At 42.6% G+C, this 20903-nt stretch overlaps 1 protein-coding gene and 1 pseudogene across 4 annotated transcripts in view; both read right to left on the minus strand.

Moving 5' to 3' along the window:
* Positions 1 to 20903, minus strand: part of LOC119166716 (uncharacterized) — a 178329-nt gene that overhangs the window by 68877 nt on the left and 88549 nt on the right. Inside the window, exon 5 of one of the 4 annotated variants that reach the window (XM_037418042.2) lies at positions 10912 to 13289. The exons of the other annotated variants lie outside the window; for them this stretch is intronic. Coding sequence (XP_037273939.2) covers positions 13272 to 13289 — 18 coding nt within the window. The 3' untranslated portion in view covers positions 10912 to 13271. Of the gene's footprint in view, positions 1 to 10911; positions 13290 to 20903 lie in introns of those variants that run through there. 4 annotated transcript variants of the gene reach the window in all.
* LOC142783818 (uncharacterized) lies at positions 6419 to 8925 on the minus strand (annotated as a pseudogene).

Here is a 20903-nt window from a genome sequence, read left to right on the forward strand (position 1 = left end):
ATTACCTCAAATGCGTTCAATGTGACCGTACGTCCGCTTTAACAATGGTGCGTGAGCTTAAACAAGTGAATGAGTCCCCAGGTGCCGATCTGAAATTAGCCAAAGATAAACAGTCGGAGGATGATGGCAGAGTCAAACTGCTAAATGCTGAAATTCTAGCACTTGAGGCGATAAAAACCTCGGATGATTCAAATACCGGAGCTAACTCATTGCGCGCCCTTTTTGAGCGAATGGAAAAAATCGTGTCCAAATGCAATGACACCGACAATAGAATGCATCGTTCAAACATATTGTTCTTTAGCATCAGAGATGACGCTAAGGAAGACTGGACTGCTACGGAGAAAAAAATAATGGCCTTCTGTTCAGAGAAACCCGATATTGCTGCTGACAGTATACAGTTCGACAAAGCCCACAGATTAGGAAAGTTTTCATATACCAAATGAAGACCAATTATTACTAAGCTGACTTACTATAAGGATGAAGACCGAAACCTGGCCAATGCTAGGAAACTGAAAGACTCTGGTTTCCACATCAGAGAAGATTTTCCTTTGGTCACAAGGCAAGGGCGGCAAAAATTGATTGAACATGCGAAGACACACAAAAAACCCTACAAATTACAGTGGACCGGTTGCTCATAGGTGAGAAATTGTACGCATACGATGTCACATCGGCATCAGTGGTTAAGAGGAGATGCGGGTCGAAAAATGCGAGTTTTTTTCTAAATTTTCTATTTTTTATTTTCGCCTGTTTTGATAAGATTAGTACATCTACTGTTATGAAAAAAAAATACAGGTCAAGGCTTAACTGGAAATGCTTTAAAATTGCATCTAAAGAGCACAAGGTGCCTGCTAAAAGGTCCAAAGTGTGCAGTCTTCGAGCACCTTGCCGCCGATATCGCGCCGCCGCTCGCCATTGTTGATCGCACGAGTCGAAGAGTCGAGCCTCACTCTTCAATAACAACAGTTTCTATCGATGATGCAGCACGAGAAATAATGAAAAGAAGCACTCTTCTGCGCTTATTTCGAGCGCCGTGACTGGCTTATCACATGGTATGAATCGGGCATCGCCATTGGCCGCTGCGCGCCTGTATGTGCTGCGAAACCTATTTGCGGGGTCCATGTCTTGTCGAGCAGCGCAGCCTAACAATGCTTTTTTCGTGTAATTATCTAAGTTGTGAATGAAAAAAGGCGTTGCTTGCAAGCGAAAGCCGTTGTGCGGCGCACTTTGTAGGAATAGGCTACGAGCAGCTGGTCCGATTTGCGGCAGTTCTTGGCTTGCAAAAGCCAATGCATCAAAAGTCATTGATACCCGTCAGCCGGAAAGTTCGTGATGCGACAATGACGTCAGCGCCAATCTTGAGAGGTCCAAAGAGCTCGCAGTGAGAGAACTTAGCAGGGTCAACATTGCCATTATGTACGATGATATGTGGCACAAACATGGCTGCAAAATGGCATGACACTGGACTTAGTTTGGATTTCGCAGTCCTGTCGAACTTCTTCCTAGCTTGCAGTTGGCACAATGCTCTGCGAGATGGAGCGGAAGTTTGGCAAGCGTTTCATGGCCCTGTCTGTGAGCGAAATGTCTGTGAGGAGTCTGCTTGAAAAAGCCCAGAGGGACAAACTCGTGGTGCTGGCGTATTTTAGTCACAGTGGCCACTACAAGAAGGATTGTTCTTTTTGGTGTGCAAATTTCGTCTGATTTAAGAATATTCTTCATAAATGGAAACTCAATTTTAACTTTAAAACTCATTTTTCTCAAAAAACAAATTTTGTCATTTTTTCCAATGTGCCCCTCCTTTTTCGAGCTCATCTAGTGCTCGAACCTGCATGAAACTTTGCCCACATTTTTTCCAAAGTATGACAAATGCAATTATCTAGTTTAAATTTCGATATTTTATTGTAAAATAAAAAAATTGCATGTATATCTTTACTAGGGTAGGTGAAATATGGACTTTTTACGTCTTATTTTTCACGTGTATTACATATTTTATATGTGCTTCCTAATTAGCTATTTGCACTCTACACTTTATTTGAAGCACTATGAACTATGAATAGTAAAAAATTACAGAAGTTTAGGAATGAAAAGAGGGGGGCAAAATGGTTAAGGTTTTCACTTTGTCATGTTGCAGAGCTAAAAGTGTGTAACTTGCAAAAAACTAATTATATATTTGAAATCAGCATAAAAAGTTCCATAAACAGCTCAAGTTTCATTGCTCTAGGGCAAATATTAAAAAAAAAGGTGTCTTCGAGTAGCATCTCCCCTTAAACTAAACAAATAGCTAGGTACCGGGACATCTCCAGCGTATCACGTTGCTCCATCTTTTTCTTTATCATTCACAAACATTCGAAGTGTAAAGTCAAAACGTGACAACCTTGCTTCCTATCTTGATGATTGCCATTGTGACGTTCTTGCGCTGACGAAAACATGGCTGCAACCTGACATTTCTGACAGTGAGATCGCTTCTCTGATTGATTGATATGTGGGGTTTAACGTCCCAAAACCACTATATGATTATGAGAGACGCCGTAGTGGAGGGCTCCGGAAATTTAGACCACCTGGGGTTCTTTAACGTGCACCCAAATCTGAGCACACGGGCCTACAACATTTCCGCCTCCATCGGAAATGCTGAGATCGCTTCTCTAGCGAACACCCAATAATATTGACCGCACCAGGAAAAGAGATGGTGGCGTCTTTCTAGCAATAAAAAAAAACGATCACTTCCCATGTTGTCAACACTAATTCTGAGTTAGAGGTAGTGTGGGCCGTATGTCTCGATTCCACCGCGAAGGCACTGTTTGGTATTTGCTACCACCCCCCTGACTCCACAAACTGCTTCTCCAATGAACTCCGGTCTTGCATCGATTAAGCAACACAGCTTTAGCCGACTAAATTTACTTACCTCCTTGGTGATTTCAATTTTCCCCTCATTGATTGGACACAGCTGTCTTCATCTTGTCCCCTCTTGACAGAGTTTATTGATTTAACTGTAGACTAAATTACCCCAGGTTGTTCAACTACCGACTCTTGGCAACAATCTGTTAGACCTCATTTTTACGAACGCGTCAGAAACTACAGGGCACATTACACACCTAGACAGTCTTAGTGATCACAACTTACTCCAGACAACCATAAACGTTCCTTTTCAACTCACAGGAGTTGAGACAAAAGCCACCCGGGATTATAACAAAGAAAACTATGCCGAAATCAACAAAGCCCTTGAGTCTTTTTTCAGCGACTCGCTTTTGCCATTGTTTTACTCAAGGCCCATTGTAGATAACTGGATAAGATTCAAAGAGAAGTAGTGCGCACTGGTTGACCAACACGTGCCTATTATCAAAATAACAGCCGATAAGAGCAATCCATGGTTCACGAAACATCTTCGACAGCTTCATAACAAAAAGAAACGCTTATATAAGGCTGCCAAACAATCGGACGAGACATCTTGGGGAAAATATGACAGGTGCGCAAAAAATTACTGCAACACTCTTTCTGCTGCTAAAGGTAAATACTTTTCTCGTGATCTCCCTTCCTTGCTCAAATGTAATACTAGCAAATTCTTGAAAATCTTACGCCCCCAATGATCACGTTAACCGCATTGTGTTACAGGACGATAACCGTGCTCCCCTTCCAGCCAATGAGTGTTCGTCTGTTTTCAATTATTTCTTTTCATCTATTTTGACAAAAGAGCACTTAGATAATCTGCCAGTGGTCACTGATTGTGACTACCGATACATGACATCCATAGATATCTCAATCGAAAGTATTGCGCACCTCACTGATAATACGAAGCTATCCACTACATCAGGTATCGATAACATTAACTCAGATATTCTAAAAGACACGGTCTCAGTTTCTAGCAAGAGTTTATTCCGCATTTTCCAGCAACCTCTAAACAATGGTCAGATTCCAGCCAACCGGAAAACTGCCAAACTTGTACCCATCTTTAAAAATGACGACAAGAACATAGTTGGAAATTACCGACCAATTTCATTAACGTGAATTTGTTGAAGGATGATGAAACACATTATCGCATCTCATGCTTACAACCATCTAGAATCTAATAACTTCTTCTTCGCGAAGCAGCATGGGTTCCGAAGAGGCTTGTCAAGCGAAACTCAACTACTGGAATCAACAATAGATTTGAGCTCCTACATGGACTCAAACCTACAAACAGACTGTATCTTCCTAGATTTCTCTAAGGCATTTGATCGCGTTACACATTGTCACCTCTTCATCAAGCTAATCCCAATTAAACTAGGTTAGTTAACTCTATCCTGGCTCCGAAATTTCCTTTCTAACAGGCAGTAATTCACCATGGTCAACAATGTCTCTTCATCCTTCTCTTTTATTGCCCGAGGTGTACCTCAAGAAAGCGTAGTTTGTCCCCTATTGTTTCCCATTTATATCAACGACTTGCTCAATAACATATCCTGCATGCCCATATTTGCTGATGATTGTATTGTATATCACCCAATTAACAGTTTCACCGACCACATTTCAGTTCAAGATAACCTCAACTTAATTACCGATTGGTGTGACACATGAATAATGCACTTGAACTCAACGAAGTGCAATGTAATGTCGTTTAGCAGGAAGCATCCCAAATCCAACTTTTCATACAGTATAAAAACCAACACATTATCCGAGACCTCTTCTTTTAAATATCTAGGCATTACTCTTAGTACGAACCTTGCTTGGACTACCCATGTAACTAGCATATGTGCCAATGCTGCCATGTCATTAGGGTACTTACGCCGCAACCTTTGAAGCTCACCCTCCTTCATTTGCAAGCTTGCTTTCCAAACATTCGTCCGCCCACAACTTGAGGTTTCTTCTTCTATGTGGTCTCCTCATCAAAAATATTTGATAACTTGTGGGAATCGAGAGCGCCCGCCCCCTACCAAGCGCCTCGTTCCCCAGGCTGCCGCGCGCGCGACAATCGCGTATGCCGGGCGCGTATAATCACCAACATTCACCAAGATGGCTGCCATGGCGCCTCTTGGTCTGGGCGAGTCAAGCCTCGGCTCCGTCCCGCGCTGGCATGTCTGGGCACGCTACGGTGCGCAGGCCTACGTCACAACGCAGCGCCATTTCCCTTTGGGCGCGCGTGACATCCTCCTCTCCTACGAGCTATGTTGCGCCCGACGATTCGCTCGTCGTGGCAGATGCTCTCAGGCCTTCACGAGGGGTTGTCGCGCTGCTAAGCAGGCGGCTTCTCGTTCGTGCGTTCGACTTCAGCCCTTGTGCGGGAGTCGTTGCGCCCTAGGCAAGCGTACTTGCTCGGTCTTGCGGAGTTCCCTGTACGGCCTGCAAGCCCGTGAGTGTCGCACTGTGCTGCATCTTGGGTTAATAAATCCGTTGTTCTTGTTTTCGTGCCTCGTGCAAGGTTTCTGCGCCGTGTCGGAGAAAACGACGAACCCGGCCGCAGCGTCATCGCATGCAGCGGCAGTGGAGGACGTCGCATCCTTACACGGTTGCGCTTAGTAAGTAAGCCTAGTGCAAACCTATCTCCACAAACTTCATTCGAATCAATAGAAAATAGAGCCGCTCGTTTCATTGTTCAAAACTATTAATATCATTTAAAAGTGACACAAATAAAAATCTCTCTTTCCCCTGAGCTGTTACGTGATCGTCGTAATATTGCCTTGTTGTCATTATTCCATAAGTACGTGTACCAGCTTGACCATCATGCGTTGGACCTGCATACGTCACCACACACATCTCGTAGAATACATAATATTCTAAGTTTCAAGCGACTTTATGGTTATACTGACGTCTTCAACTATTCCGCGCTTCCACAAGCCATACACCTATGGAACAGCTTACCTGATGATATAGTGAAGGAAACAAACTCTGCAAAATTCAGGCAATCTCTCAACACGCATATCTCCGGCAGACCACGTTATGCCTAACTTGTCGCACGTAATAATCAGTGCTTTTGTTCGAGTGTTTGCGCAGTTTCATGTGCAATTGCTTACAAGTTGTAGCTTTCCTTCCCCCACCCCCCCTTTTTTTTTCGTGCAAAGTAACCATTGTATCACTTGCAGTGGTGATCCAGCCACTTCAACTTTTGGAGCAATTTTTGGAGCAGAGAAAATGCTCTTTTGGAGCACCTTTGTATCGGCACTCGATTTTGGAGCAGCAATTGTAGCAGCAACTTATTTTACAAAAATACATCTCTCATTATTGCTGAAGCTAAAGCTGTGATAGCAACCACAGTTCTATAAAACCGTATTTGTCTCAATTCTCAATCATTAATTAGAGTGTCACGTGCATGCCGATTTTAAAAGCCACCAAGAAATGGACCAGTCCATCAGATTTAATGCACTACTGAAAATGAAGGTAGTGCAGGTGTAGCATTAGTTTATTAAAGTACACTAAAAGCTACGACGAAAATTCCCAGAAACCGAACTGTAAGGAGAGTTTTGAACTTTCATTTATTTACAGAAGAAAGATGTGCATGTTGCAGCATTTACGTCCTCTTGCTCACCTTCTTGCTTAGTTCTTCCAGCTGTGAGAGGGTTTGGCTCAAAGCGGAGTTGCCTTCAGCTAATAAAGTTTGCCCAGCTTCAACTTGTTCCAGGCTCTTAGAACGCAGACCAGAAGAAATTATGTCTTCTGCTCGTTTCAGCAATGCCCTACTTGAGGTGACCTTTTCTTCCAAGTTCTTACGAAGTCGCTTTTCGTCGACATCAGCACCAGTGTCTTGGTCTCCAAGCCTTTTCCTGCTTTCTGACTGCTGTGCACTTGCAGTTCTCTCTGTGTATCGGGCTCTAGATCTCCTTACACTTTGCAGAAGCTCTGCAGACAAGGGAACTTTAGTGGCATCTCCATCATACCTGCGGAGGTATGTCTTTGTCTGGCGCAACCCGTTAATGCTTGCAATGCATAATGAGTAGCGGTTCTCATAAAAGCACTTATTTTCGCTAAATCCTCGTTCGCAGTCTGCGTTGCCATGTGGCAGGCACAGCAGACACTTGACAAGCCTCGACAATAATGGATACTTTGGTTGATCTCCAGGAGACTTCAGTTTAAATATTTTGCCCCAACGAACATCAATTCTTTCACCTCCAAGTGCCAGGAGGTCACTGTTGGAGTCACACTTTAACATAAGCCACTCATCGATGGCTGAGGAAACTTCTTCATGTTTGATTACCTGTGGAAGCTGAGACACAAGGTACTTCAGTGCTCGCACTTCCGATTCAACATTTGTTGACTGCCAATTGAGGAGGCTAGCAGATTGAAGAACTCTATTGTCGAGTGGAAGCTTCTAAAGAAGATCCTTGGCACAGGCCAAGTAAACAGCACGTGCTCCAAGATAAAACCGCTTCTTCTCACTAGAGTCCCACTCATGCATTGATTTTTCAGTATCTGTACCAACTTCCGGCCTCGATTTCCAAAGGGATGCATCCATCACATCTAGCCTTTTCAGTTGTTCAGCGCTCTTGTCTGCAAAGGCTTCATGACGAAGAAACCGACTGAGGACTCGTTGGACTAGAACAATAAGTTCAACGTGAAGTATGTGCAAGAGCGGCTCTTGCTTTTGGAAGAGCAGCTGAAATCCACTGAAAAGCTGCGCACAGTTCATAAGGAACAACACTTTGGCCAAAAGTTGTTTCTCAGAAAAAGCCGACACAAGCTTGTTGTGTAGGCTTTGGGTGTCAGGTCGTTGACGAGATGAATTGCCCTTAAAAAATAGGTGCGAAGCGCTTCAAACTGTTCCCCAACTCGACAAAGTGAGTCTTGTAGCGTCAGCCAGCGATTAGAAACGTGGCGCAGAAATACATGACAAGAGATTCCCGAAGTATCCTGGCATTCTCTGAGTGCTTCAGCGCGGACAGCACCTTTGAAGTAGTAGTAAATATTTCTCACTACTTTTACATCTAAGCCAAATGCATCCAGGCCTCTGCCAAATGCATTATGAACTTTATGAAGATTGCAGTTGCCAATATCAATCAAACTTGGTGCCACATGCTTCTGAAGCTTGTTTCTTACGCTCTTCATAACATTAGGGCCATCACTGAAAAAGCAAACAAGTCCTTGCTTTGGAAGATCTGCTATTGCTTCTTCTATGCAGCCAACAATTATTTCAGCGGTTGCACGCCCAAGATCAAATGACTGGACATATTCAACAACAACTTCCTGTTGGCTGCTGGAAAAATAGCGTACCAGCACATCTAGTTGCTGCACCCTTAGCTCTGGCTTTTGCGTCTCATCAATCATAATGGAAAAATAGACATTTGGCTGGCACAGCTCAGTCACCACTTGTCCTTTAAAGTAGGGACCCAGTCCATCTGATACAATGCGGGCCAACTTTATTCTGCCGCAACTAAACTTTTTGGCAATGTCACTGTCGGGGAACATGCAGTGATAAATCGAAGTTGCCGTGTCTCCCCATGAAAAAGGAATTCCCTTGGCCATAACAGACAAAGAAAAAGTAGTTTCTGCCATGCTGACTTGGTGCTCAAGTGATGTATTAGCAGACCCGTCGGAGAAGTCCAGTGTGCCTTGCACCAATTTGGGTGGAAGAAGATTCCCGTCCTTGTCTCTGTGCCTAGCAGCTGCATCAATATGTTTCTTCATCCCAGCATGACGCTTCACTGCTGCCGCTCCATGCTGTGCACAAGAAATGGTGCAGTTGCAAAGAATACAAAATGCATCTGTATTTCGGGTTCCACTCTTGCACCACCGACTGATCGGATCATTATTGGAGTCCACCTCATTGAGTACAGAGGCGTTGAACTTGGTGTTGCGATCTGAAAACATGAGCGAAACGAACTTTATGACAGTAAACTTTCGCAAGTTTTTTTTCAGAGCGTGAATATAGGTAAAAGCAACAGGGTAGACAGAAAGAGCACTGACTTCTAACTTTATATCACAGAGTGGCAAGAATATATATGCCCAAAAAAGGATGATTAAAAACATGACAAAATACAAGCCTAGTCAATGCGTCAGTATAAAAATCTTGCAAATGTGACTACGCACCAACTAGCCCAAGGTTCCACTCTTGTAAATTTTCCCACGCCAAAGGCACGCTAGTAAAAAGAGCACGTAACTACTAGATTTATCTTTAGGGTAGCCCGTAACATAATGCCAACCTTACTTCATTGGAAGATCTAAATACCAACTCTAAGGCGCCAACACCAAATATTTGCGCAAGCATTTTGGGTACAGCCTCGACAAATGGCGCGAATCGGGATGCCAGTTTGTCTGTCGACCATTCACACCTAAAACTCGCGACCAACTTACAGGAAGTTGCCATGCGGATGACGCGTGGGTCTGACGGCCGCAGACAAGCGCATTGCCCCAGCTGGCAAGGCGGCATAAGGCGCTAATGTATGTTGGAGGTTTGCTTCCTTCCGGCGCGGCGCGCGATGACCAGAGCAGAAATCGACAGCAATGTTTTCCTTAAATTAAATATTTAAAAAAGCTGATTGGGAACGGCACGTCACGAATAGCGGATTCCCAACGATCGGCGGCCGCTAATGCGGTAACATTACGGTGCTTATTGACTTGCTTGTGTTGACATGGTCGACGCTCAATCACTCTTTTCCGACTATTCTACAAGCAGCTCGCACGGTGGGGCGCCCGATCCGTGACGCGCCGGCAGCACATACGGCCCATCTAGCGATCTGCTAACGTCAACAAAGGCGACCCGCCTGCAGAAATTCGTAGTGTATTCCGCGTCACTCGCTCGTTCGTTTCGCACTATTATATGTTCCGAACGGTAGCATGTAGTAGGTGTAACTGCTGCATGCCGTACGAGCGATTGCGCGTTTCAAACGCGGATATTCCGCACCACGAAACAAGGCACGGCGCACCTTCCTAAGCCTACGTACAGCGCTCGGACACTCCGAACACAAAAACAATCAGTAGCGAGAAATCGCAAGAACTATAGGCAAGTTGCAACTTCTGTACTGATTCAATAGCAAAGTGCGGCCGGTAATAAATGCCAGCAGCACTACGCGATCACCTAAGCATTCACCAAAGTATTTCACGGGCACTATTAAGAAATGCCACAAAATTTAAAAAGAAAGCGACTTACTTTTGTCCATTTCAACAGCGGGGGGATGACAAACATTCGCTGACTGTTTGTTCACAAGCACATGGCGCACATGCAATGACACGACGTGCTGTGCATGAGCGCGAAAACCTACAGAAAACAGCCGAACGACAACGACGAATACCAAAGCTGCAAAGCACATGGTAAACAATTGCCAACCTAGAAAAGAAATCACTTGTTGCCAACTGCAAAATGAACATCCGACAAGTCGGGTTCTTTCGTGCAATTTGGCGCATTTGGCGCAAACAAAACAACACTTGCGCAGTAAGGCTCAGGAAGGTATAATTGTAGCAAATTGGCGCAAATGGCGCAGCTGGATCACTACTGCACTTGTATTATTGTTGGTAGTTTATCATGCCTTATAATGTACAACACAACTTGTATTTCACTTTGTATTGTTACCCTTTCTGCCGGTTCTTGTATCATTCATTCACCTTTTGTAGAACTTTGATCATATTAATTATATGTTTTACACTACTCTGTTCTTTGCTTCTTCATGTAAATTTCAGTTTATACCTTTAGTGTATAAAATTTCTGTAAAGCCCCCCTTACTCAATGCCCAAGTGGCCATGTAAGGTATTTCAATAACAAGAGTGGTCCCAGGACAGATCTCTGTGGGACTCCCGAGAACACTGACAGTGAGTCAGAGACATGACGATCCCTTCTTACCTTCTGGTTGCGATTATTTAAGTACGCCTTAATCCACTTTAAAATAGAGCCATTAAGTCCAACTGTTTCGAGTTTGTAAATTAGCTTATTGTGGGCTTACTTACTTACTTGCTTAATTAGCTTAGTGTGCCAAAAGCAAGATTATTCCTTGTACGTCCTATGGCAAGCAGCATTCAATCTGACACTTGACCTCATTTTATTTTATTTAAAATATTGCTAGCCCCAAGTAGGGGCCGTAGCAGGGTGAATTGACACAAGTACATATCGAGATAACAATGAGAAGAAAAGAAAACAAGAAAACAAACTTTGAAAAACACATGGTTCGTAAAACAACAATGATATTACAAATAACTGTAAAGTAGAAAGTAAAAAGTACCCAGAAAAAAAAAATTATAATTCACAAGCTATTTTCAATGAGCATCTGAAATTTATCTATGTCGTTCATGTCAACCCATTAACTATCAAGCCCATTCCACTCGAGTACTGTGCAAGAGAAAAATGAGTACTTGAAAATATTGTTTTTTGTTTGAAAAGGAACTAACGTGAATGGATTTCTGTGTCTTTTGCTGTAGCCTAAAGAAAGTGCGACGTATTTATGAGTGTTGCTTTTAAGTTTGCCTTTCACAACTTTAAACATAAAACGAAGGCGTGCAATTTCATTTCGGTCCGGCAGTGTCCGTAAACCTGCTCTACCCTTCAGTTTTGTAACAGACGTTACACTATACTGGTTGGAGATAAACCTGACTGCTTTATTTTGTACCCTTTTCAGTTTATCTATATTAACAGTGGTAAATGAGTCCCATGCTTATGTTTGCATACTCAAGCAGAGGTAATACCAGAGACCTGTACACTAAAAGTTTAATGTCCGTAGAAGAATTACAAAGGCATCACTAGAAATAATGTAATTTAGCCACGGCAATATTAACAATATGGTTTATATGGTCATTCCAACGCAGATTATGACTGGTGTGAAGACTTAAGTACTTGAATTCGGAAATACACAAAAGTTAGTTACCCTCTGCTATAGTCGAATATCATTGGGCGCTTCTTAGTTCTAAAGCTCAACACAACACTTTCAGCATAATTAACACACATCTGCCACGTATCGCACTACTTCAGTATATGAATGAGGTCTGCATTCAGCTTTACTTGGTCATCATGTGAATTTACAACAGAATATAAAACCCAGTCATCAACATACAATCGGAGTCTCGAAATACTACAACCGCCACCAATGTTATTTATCACCAGCAAGAAAAGCAATAGTACAGAACCCTGGAGAACACCTGATACTGCTGATAGAAATTTAGAAGAAAGTTCATTGGACACAACATACTGCTGCCGAGATGTCAGGTATGTTTTAGGACACGTAGCACTACAAATCGTCGTAGACGAGATCGTGAGTGCACAGTGCATGCTTGAAATGCCCAAACCTGATGAGGGGCTCTTTGCCGTGTTCATAGACAGAGGCAAAATTCAGCCTGTGCAATTCAAGCCAGGTAATATGAGAGTAAGAGACCCTTATATAACAGTTTGGCTATTTGCTTAAGTGCTGCCCTTTTCAGCCATGATGAAAACAAAGAAACCCAGGAGCGTCTTACTTCGACGGTGGACACTTAACTCGCCATGCGGGAAATAATTGTATTGCTATACAAAACCAGTGGCGCCTTTGTACCATCACAAACTAAAACATTTTTTTTTTGCTTTCTTGTCATGGACAGAAGTCACGCATGTATTTCTTAAAAAATTTGAATATTTGTAAAAATTTATTGTGCCTGTAATTTAGGACTTTGGGGGTCTAAAACGGTGTCTTGCCTGCCTATCGAGGCACCTATAACACAATTTTTTAGTGCCTATAAATCTGGCCTCTACAAATGACACCCAGATAAATGCAAAGTTGTGACATTCTCCCATTGTCGTATTTCTCTGTTTTATTCATATGCAATCAATAATATACCGTTAGAAGCTTTGCTGTCTTGGCAGAATCTCAGTGTTAATTTAACAAATGATTCATCTTGGAACGCACATTTTACCAACGTCATCTCAATTTCTAATAAGACACTTCGTTTCCTTAAATGCCACCCAAAACGAGCTCCAAAGCATGTCAGATTGTTAGCCTACCAAACCATAATCTGCCCTGAACTGGAATACCCCCTGCGCAGTAGGGAGCCCCCCCCCCCCCCAAACATCTTTAGACAACGCTCTCGAAACTGTGTGAAACTGTGCTGTAAACTTCATACACATTTGGTACACTCAAACCTTATTGAAATAAAGTTGCATCTTACATGAAAAGAAGTTCGTTATGTCCAAATATTCATTATATTTGATGATTGATATGTGGGGTTTAGCGTCCCAAAACCACCATACGATTATGAGAGACGCCGTAGTGGAGGGCTCCGGAAATTTTGACCACCTGAGGTTTTTTTAACGTGCACCCCAATTTGAGCACACGGGCCTACAGCATTTCCGCCTCCATCGGAAAGGCAGCCGCTGCAGCCGGGATTCGAACCCGCGACCTGCGGGTCAGCAGCCGAGTACCTTAGCCACTAGACCACCGCTGCGGGGCAAAAAAAAAAAAGAAAAATTCATTATAAAGGTGTATTCCTAACACTAAACCTATTGCAAGACTATTTTTCATTTACTTTGTTATAACCAATAATTCGATAAACAGTATGACGTCATTAGAACATACCTCCATAATAAACAGGATTTGGTCTGTTATAAGAGGAGTATGTAAAATCCAAGTACTTTTACAACAAACTTCTATGTGAACAGTGAATGGGTCTGTTGTAACAGGACAGAACTAAGAGTCATACAAATTTATTGCAATGAGACATTAAAAACCTGAATTTTCGAAAATAAGATCTTCAGTTTATGCACAACATATTTCATTTTGTTTCAAAATACCTTCACTGAAAACTGCGTAGAAGTGCTGTATAAAGTTTTTTGTGCTTGCCGAAGTTATGAAAAAAAAAAAACTTTGTGGAAGTCGTAAAAACAAAACTGAAGAAACAAACCTGCATTTTTCACAAACTTATAGCTTTGCAACGGCACAACTGCCCACCAACATTTTGGGCTCGTTATGAAAGTACTTCGTAAAGAGCATTCCATGTTCAAAAAGCAGATTCATTTAAGGGGGGACATGGGTCTTTAAAATTTTTTTTTTCTGTTTTTGGCTCAATCTTGACCAAACCTCACCATCTTGGACAGTTTTTCATGCTGATTTCAAATATGTAATTGTTTCTGAAATAGCTTCAGTGGATAAAAAGATATTAACATCTGTAATTTAATTAATTATGCACTTCATTGGGGGCTTTTTCAATTTCAATTTTTCAATTTCTTTATTTATTTACCAGACCAAACTGGAAGGTCGCCAAGGCTAAAAGCCGTGAGAAACGGCTTGACAAAGGCCCTGGTGACCTGAATATACACATGGCAGTAGTGCGGAAATGATTACAAGTACATAACATGCAAGTACAATAAAAAAAAAAATATGAACAATACACAATTCAAAAATGATTTTTTAACTGATTATTTTACAATACCTGTTATAAAATGTGTAAAAAAGGGTTTTCAATAAGCAAAATACACCATGCACAGACAAATCGTATACATTGACACTTATCAACCTAAAAAGAAACATATATACATTTATGTGAAAACACATACATTCATATCGCTAATACAACGCAAGATAACGAGATATAACATGATACAATTTATTTACACTGGACTGGACTAGGAATGTTCCTATGGAGCCAGAGAGCAGAAATGTGAGTGTAGTTGTTTTTTGTTGCAGGAGATTGTACTTTCGTGCGTGTTAAGTGTTGTGGGAACGTTGTAGGCCAAGGCTTGGTGTCTATATGTAGTGCGGAAACGCGGTACGAACCAAATATCTGTATTTCTTGTAGGAAACGTAATGACACGACGCTGTAGGCATGACAGTAATCTAATGAAGTTGGAGAACTCCTTATTCGAGAAATAAAGTGTGTGCAATAAGCGAAATGTGTAAAGGTTGTCAGCTCGTATTATATTAAATTCTTGGAAAGCTCCACGCGTCGTTCCGAACGGTTCAATATTTCCAATCTGGCGGACTATTTTTTTTTGCAAAGTAATGACTTTATTGATGTTTGCTTTGCTTGTCGTGGCCCATACAAGGCTGCAATACATTAGATGTGAATTAAATAGCGCATAATATATCTGAAGTTTCACTTTGAGCGGCAAAATGTTCCGGCAACGAGACATCACTCCTGTTACCGAAGAAAGCTTTTTACAAACAAAATTTACATGTGTATCCCAGCCTAGATTGGAAGAAAAATAAACTCCGAGTATTTTGTAGCTATCAACAATATCAATCGGCACTGATTCAAGAACTAAAGGTTGATGGGTAGCGAGTACTTTATTTTTGGCACGAAAAACAATGGCTTTGGTTTTATTTGGATTAATTTTAAGCTGGTTCATTCTGGACCATGACGAAATTCTTGAAAGTATATCATTTGCTTTGCTTACAATGTCATCTAAGTTAACGCCATCAAGGATTATTGTTGAATCGTCCGCATATATGACGTATTTAACTGTTGTGTCCAGTTGAACAATGTCATTAATGTAAACATTGAACATCAGCGGACCAAGTATACTGCCTTGCGGCACACCACGAATGAGGGGCAAGAATGACGAGCTATTTTCATTAATGTAAACACTTTGGCACCTATTGCTATTGGCAACTTAATCAAGCCAGATCCAAAAAATAAATGCATAGCCCCAATGCTGAGGGCTCTCTGTATGGGCTGATGCTATTTTTATTAATTTTTAGGCATTATATAGATAAGAAAACAGACCAGCACTTACAATGGATATTCTGTTCAATTTTCGCTCATTACTATCCATAATTGTAATTAACAGTATGCTTCTAGAGTAATCAAAATAGCACCACCCCATAGGTAATGTTACTACAAATAAAATGATACCAAGTTTGTCATTCTCAATCAACAGTAACATATAAGAAAAACCCCTAAGGTTTAGTGTGGTGCACAAAAACATCGAACTGAGAAAAACGCATTTAAAGTTTCTAATAACTGTAACTTTTGCTAAAGTGAAGCTAGAGCAATAAAAATGGCACCGTTGTATAGCTCTACATAATGTGAGTATGGCTGTACCAAATGTGTCAATGCACCTTCCCAAAATATTTGCCACAGCTCATTTAAAAACTGTGTACTGGCCGTAGAATCAGTATAAGGAACCCAGTCTACAACTTTGTGGCTGTTCTAGTGCACTGAAAACCAAAGGAAGACACATGTTATATATAAAAACATCGCCCTTTTATACATAAAACACTATTTCAAGTAAAACCCACATTTTTGTCCCAGACATCCTTACAATTCTACAGCATGCCAGGGCTGTATGCAGCTGGGCCGAATAGAGTGCACCGCTTCGGCAGGCATTCGCACCAGCGAATCGTCGTCTGAATGTGCTGCCTCGGCAATAACAGGCACTTGCGCCAGCGAGTCGTCGTCTAAATGTGCTGCCTCCGCAATAACAGGCATTTCAGACAGCCCGTTGTCGTCAGAATGCGCTGCCTCGGCCATCTCCGGCGTTCTCGGCGGCGCGCAGGCCGCTCCCTTCTGCCGCGCATTCCACGCTCGCTTTCGTTTCCTGCCGAAAGCTTGACGAGTGTTCTTCTTCAGGCGAGCTTCCCAAGCCATGCCGGCGAAATGCAGAAAGACGTATACGTCGGCGACGGCGGTACACGAGCGGGTAGCAGACGAGATAACACGCACGAGAGCAGGCGCCGACGAAGCAAAAAAAAAAAAAAAAAAAAAAAAAGAGCGAGCAACCGTGGCTGCGCCGCTGCGCCAGCCAATGGTAAGCGCGAGACGGGGGGGCTCGCCGGCGCGCGCGCTTTAGCCAATCAGCGGTCCGGCAGACGGCTTCGCAAAACGGGGGAGGGCAGTCGTTGTGTTGGAGCTACACCATTTTGAGAGCCCGCAAAACGCGCACAAAGGAACCAGCTTCAAAACAAGCCCAAGATGGCACCGATCCGCTGGCTGCTTCGCTGGCGGCGCGCGCGGGAAGTTCGAACAAATTTTCTGTTTTGCGGGTTGTTTTGCGACTCCCGTGATGGTTTGAAAATAGATTTTAACCTATTTTTTTATCGAATTTAGCGTTAATAATTTGAGGAGAGGTGCTTATAGGTTCAAAGATTCGAAAAATGCGTTTTTCTCAAAATCGATTTTTTGGCCATTTTTTACTTTTCTGAGACCCGCGTCCCCCCTTAAAGGCTTTCGAATGGCTGCTTTTGCCGTGCTGCTCTAGCACACCTCGCTGGTCCGATGCTCGTTCATAGATACGCACGCCTCCGGAATAGCGTCGTCTGTTTCTTGTGCATTGCAAGATCACCACTGTCGAACATCGCGTTACTTAGTGACGTTTTCGCACTCGTTCTGTGTTGACGGGTCAACAATAATTCAGAATACAATTATGTCTTAGTTAAGGCAGCAGCAGGAGGCAGTTCAGTAACTAGATTACAATTGTGCGCTGCACTCGTTGTGAACATTGCACACGCGTGTTGTGAACCGACTGTCATAGCGTTCACTCATTGGTGGGAAGGTTTTGATTATCAGCGCTTTGGACCTTGTGATGAAGAACACCGCAAAGCAAATCTTTGTACTCGCAATCGAGAATGTCGTACTTTAAAAGACAGGGCACCACAGCGATTCACATTGCAGCCGCGCTTTCTGCTCGAAGTAGGCCAAACTACGCCCAGAATTTGGCGGGCAAGACTGTGGCACTAGTGGACATGCAAAAGTGAAGAAGTCGTAATGCACTTTGTCGCAAGAACGAATCACATAGGCCACTGGCTACTTAGAACCACAAATAGGCTCTTTCGCATCGGTAGTGGACCCTGGCCAAGCTTGCCACGCATCAACCACTCAGATCAGCGGTAGCAGCAGTAAGAAAATTTGTGCGTCAGCACCCTAACACGAAAAACCAAGTATGCTGCGCATCAATTTTTTGTTGCTGTAGCTAGGCATAACTAATCATTAACAGACCGGAAATCAGCGGCTTTCGTTTTTAAATCGGTAAGTCGAAAGCAGTAGCGCTGTTTCCATGTTGAAAGTGTGCAAAGTGATGTTTAAGTAGGAACATAAAGAATTTAGAATGTCTGTGGTAGAGTCCTGACCACCTTGCAAGCCTCTCATTTTGGTCAATTATATTTGAATGTCCGCTGTACCTGAATTTGTGATGAACGAAGCTCAATTAATGGAAAAAATAGGTAGTTCAGCATAACGCTGCCAGCAGATCCGTTGTAACGAAGTTATACTGTCTCTAGTTTCGTTATATCAATGTTTAAGTGTATTCATAAGTCAAAATGTGGCCATTACAAAAGAAATTAGGTCTGCCGATCATCTTAAACATCACCGTGTATTATCATTATTTCTTAATCATAAACTTTATCATTGACTTGACCAATCGTCGTACATTATTCCCGCTGCCCGAATGTCACATCGAACTTACCACATGAACCAAGTAGGCCGCCCCCGCACTCATAATACTACCTTTTCAGGTTTTTTTTTTCTTTTTCCGCACAGCAACAGATTGAAACTGCCTGCCTCACCAAAGTACCACTTTAACCAGAGCACCCACATTCATACAAGAAATATCTCATAACTTTTCAAAATAGAAATCACTGAACAACATTTTTATCATTCAGACTGCTTGTATACGTCACAGAATCATGTACCCATATTATCCATGTCATGTTAATTAATGCTTATTAACATGTTATTTTTACTTACCTATGTAAAATGAACATATGTAAACGCACCCTTGTTGAGCTTTCAAGGTAACTAAATGCAATAAAACAGGTGGACTAGTGAACTTGGGTGCAGTTGGGGCACGCTAAACTTGAGTGTGCGCAGAAAGGTGCAGGAATTGTAGCAAAACTGCACAATCGGCGCAGTTACACACCACTAAGTTACACATATTGCAGCCATGGCTTCACTAACACAAACCACTTTCGACTTTATCCCGTACACTATAGTTATCCACAATTTAATGTTTTAGAGTAACATACAATAAAAGTTATGCCCTAAGTGGCTAAAGTACACACAGGGACAGCATATCGCTATCAAGTTCAACTTTTAAAGGCAAAGCCTAAGGCTCCCCCAATTTTCTTTTTATATTAGTGTGCCCTATACTGCCTGTTTAATTGAATGACGAGATCCGTTTAGCGCTAAATCAAATTAGGCACTCATGCATCGTGTGCTGGAATCGGCATTTGGGATTACTAGAGAGCGGATTATAAGCAAATGCTTATTTTGTTTCTTGTGCTCCTATCATGCCACTTTGATACACAGTCGAATCTTATTAATTCGAACACGCTAAATTCGAAATTCGAACTTCCGGTTAACTAGAACTCACGATGAGGTCCCGTCAAAGCTATGTGTATTCCAATGGGCGAAAATGCCCAGTAATTCGAACGCGCAAGGACTTGCGAAGGTTAATTCGAACATACTGCGCTCCCAAAATGCTCTCAGCGCCCTGCCCAATCCTGCGGCGGCACCTCCAACACTTCATCACTGCGTACGAAGGAAAGAAAAGAGGCTGCAGTGGAATGTTTGCTCACTCTCAAATGTTGATCTGCGACGCGCCTGTGCCAGCTTTTCCTTTTTCCGTCTTTGCCACATAAAGACCCTTCTCCTTTCAACGATAGTTATAGCGCAAGAACAGAATGACAACAAAGAGACAAGGACACCATCGTTCTGTTTTCGTTCTGTTCTTGCGCTATAACTATTGTCATGTCATACCAACTAACCCAGACTGCCACACTCCTTCCAATGCCGTGCGCGAGAAGAGAGAGAGAGAAAAAAAGAAAGGTGTCGCGGGGTTGAATAAATGGGTGGTTGAAGGAAAGAAATAAGGCTCTTCTGCAGCCTTTTCCCTTTGCGAGAGTACGGCTCTGCACCTTGAGGGGGGAGGTTTTCTCTCGCGCCGGTCCCCACGCGAGAGAACCCCCCCCTCGTCCCTACCACGTAACCCTTTTCCTTCCAACAACGCGCGCGAGGAGAGCAAAAAAAAAGTAAAAGAAGTTGTCGTGAAGTGTTGGTTTTTTCCTTCCTCCATGGACTTTTCTCTCAAATGCTAATCCACTTCTCTCCGCGTGGAGACGCTCTTCCTTTCTCGTCACGTGCTGGCCACGCTGCGACTGTGTAGGGGAGATGCGGCGAAGCCATTGTTCTCGTCGTCTTTAAAGATTGTCGGCGCTGGACACGCGCGCAACTTCTCTTGCCAGGAGAATGCTGAAGCCGAAGTAGAAATGCTTTGCAAGTTGCGTGCGACACTGATTGACTCCCTGCAAGGCAAACATGTGCAGACGCGCATCACGGATTACCTCAATTAATGACGAATGTCCTGTGATTTGTGATTAAATGTAAGTCTTCTGAAACTTCCCCCTCGCGTGTTGACTCTACGCACATGCGCCACTGCATGGAGAGCCTTCCATTTATTTAGCTTTCATCAATTCGAACTTCTTTTATTTCGAACAAATTTTCGGGCCCTTTCGAGTTTGAATTATCGAGATTCGACTTTATCAGCATGAATCAGGTCAAGAAGAACTTTTATAGTGTTTCTATAGTGCCTATAAATGCCTATATTTATGTTTGTGCCTATTCCTATGAGTGCTTATAAATGTATATTTTCAAAATCAATCTCTATAAAAATGCTACTTAACGTCAAATTTTGCTTTCGTGTACAGTTGGAGACAAGTATTTATGTTACCAGGCAACATTGGGGTTTTGGAACTTTATGGGGCGCAACCTATACTTCATCTCAAAACTACCTTTCATCACTGTAAAGGCTCAAGGCCTCTTAGCTAATACGAAAGCCGATTAGCCTCTACACATGTGTTCATCCACATCGTGTCGTCGGCTCGCACACGTAGGGAACAGGAGGTGCATCTGTGCAGGTGCAGGACAGTGAAGAACGAATGTGAAATAGTGGAGTGCACTCACGAGAATGCAGTGTTAATAAAACAAATATATGTTCATGTGCTTTTTGTTTTGTTTCTCATGTAAGGGGGAAAACTGGTCTTAGACATTGTTTTGTATATTTCTTCAGTGACCTTAATCAAACTGCACAGGATTATGCAGTTCTTTCTGCTGATTTCAAATAT

Source organism: Rhipicephalus microplus, unplaced genomic scaffold (assembly GCF_043290135.1).
Source record: "Rhipicephalus microplus isolate Deutch F79 unplaced genomic scaffold, USDA_Rmic scaffold_12, whole genome shotgun sequence".
NCBI classification, from domain to species: Eukaryota; Metazoa; Arthropoda; class Arachnida; order Ixodida; family Ixodidae; genus Rhipicephalus; species Rhipicephalus microplus.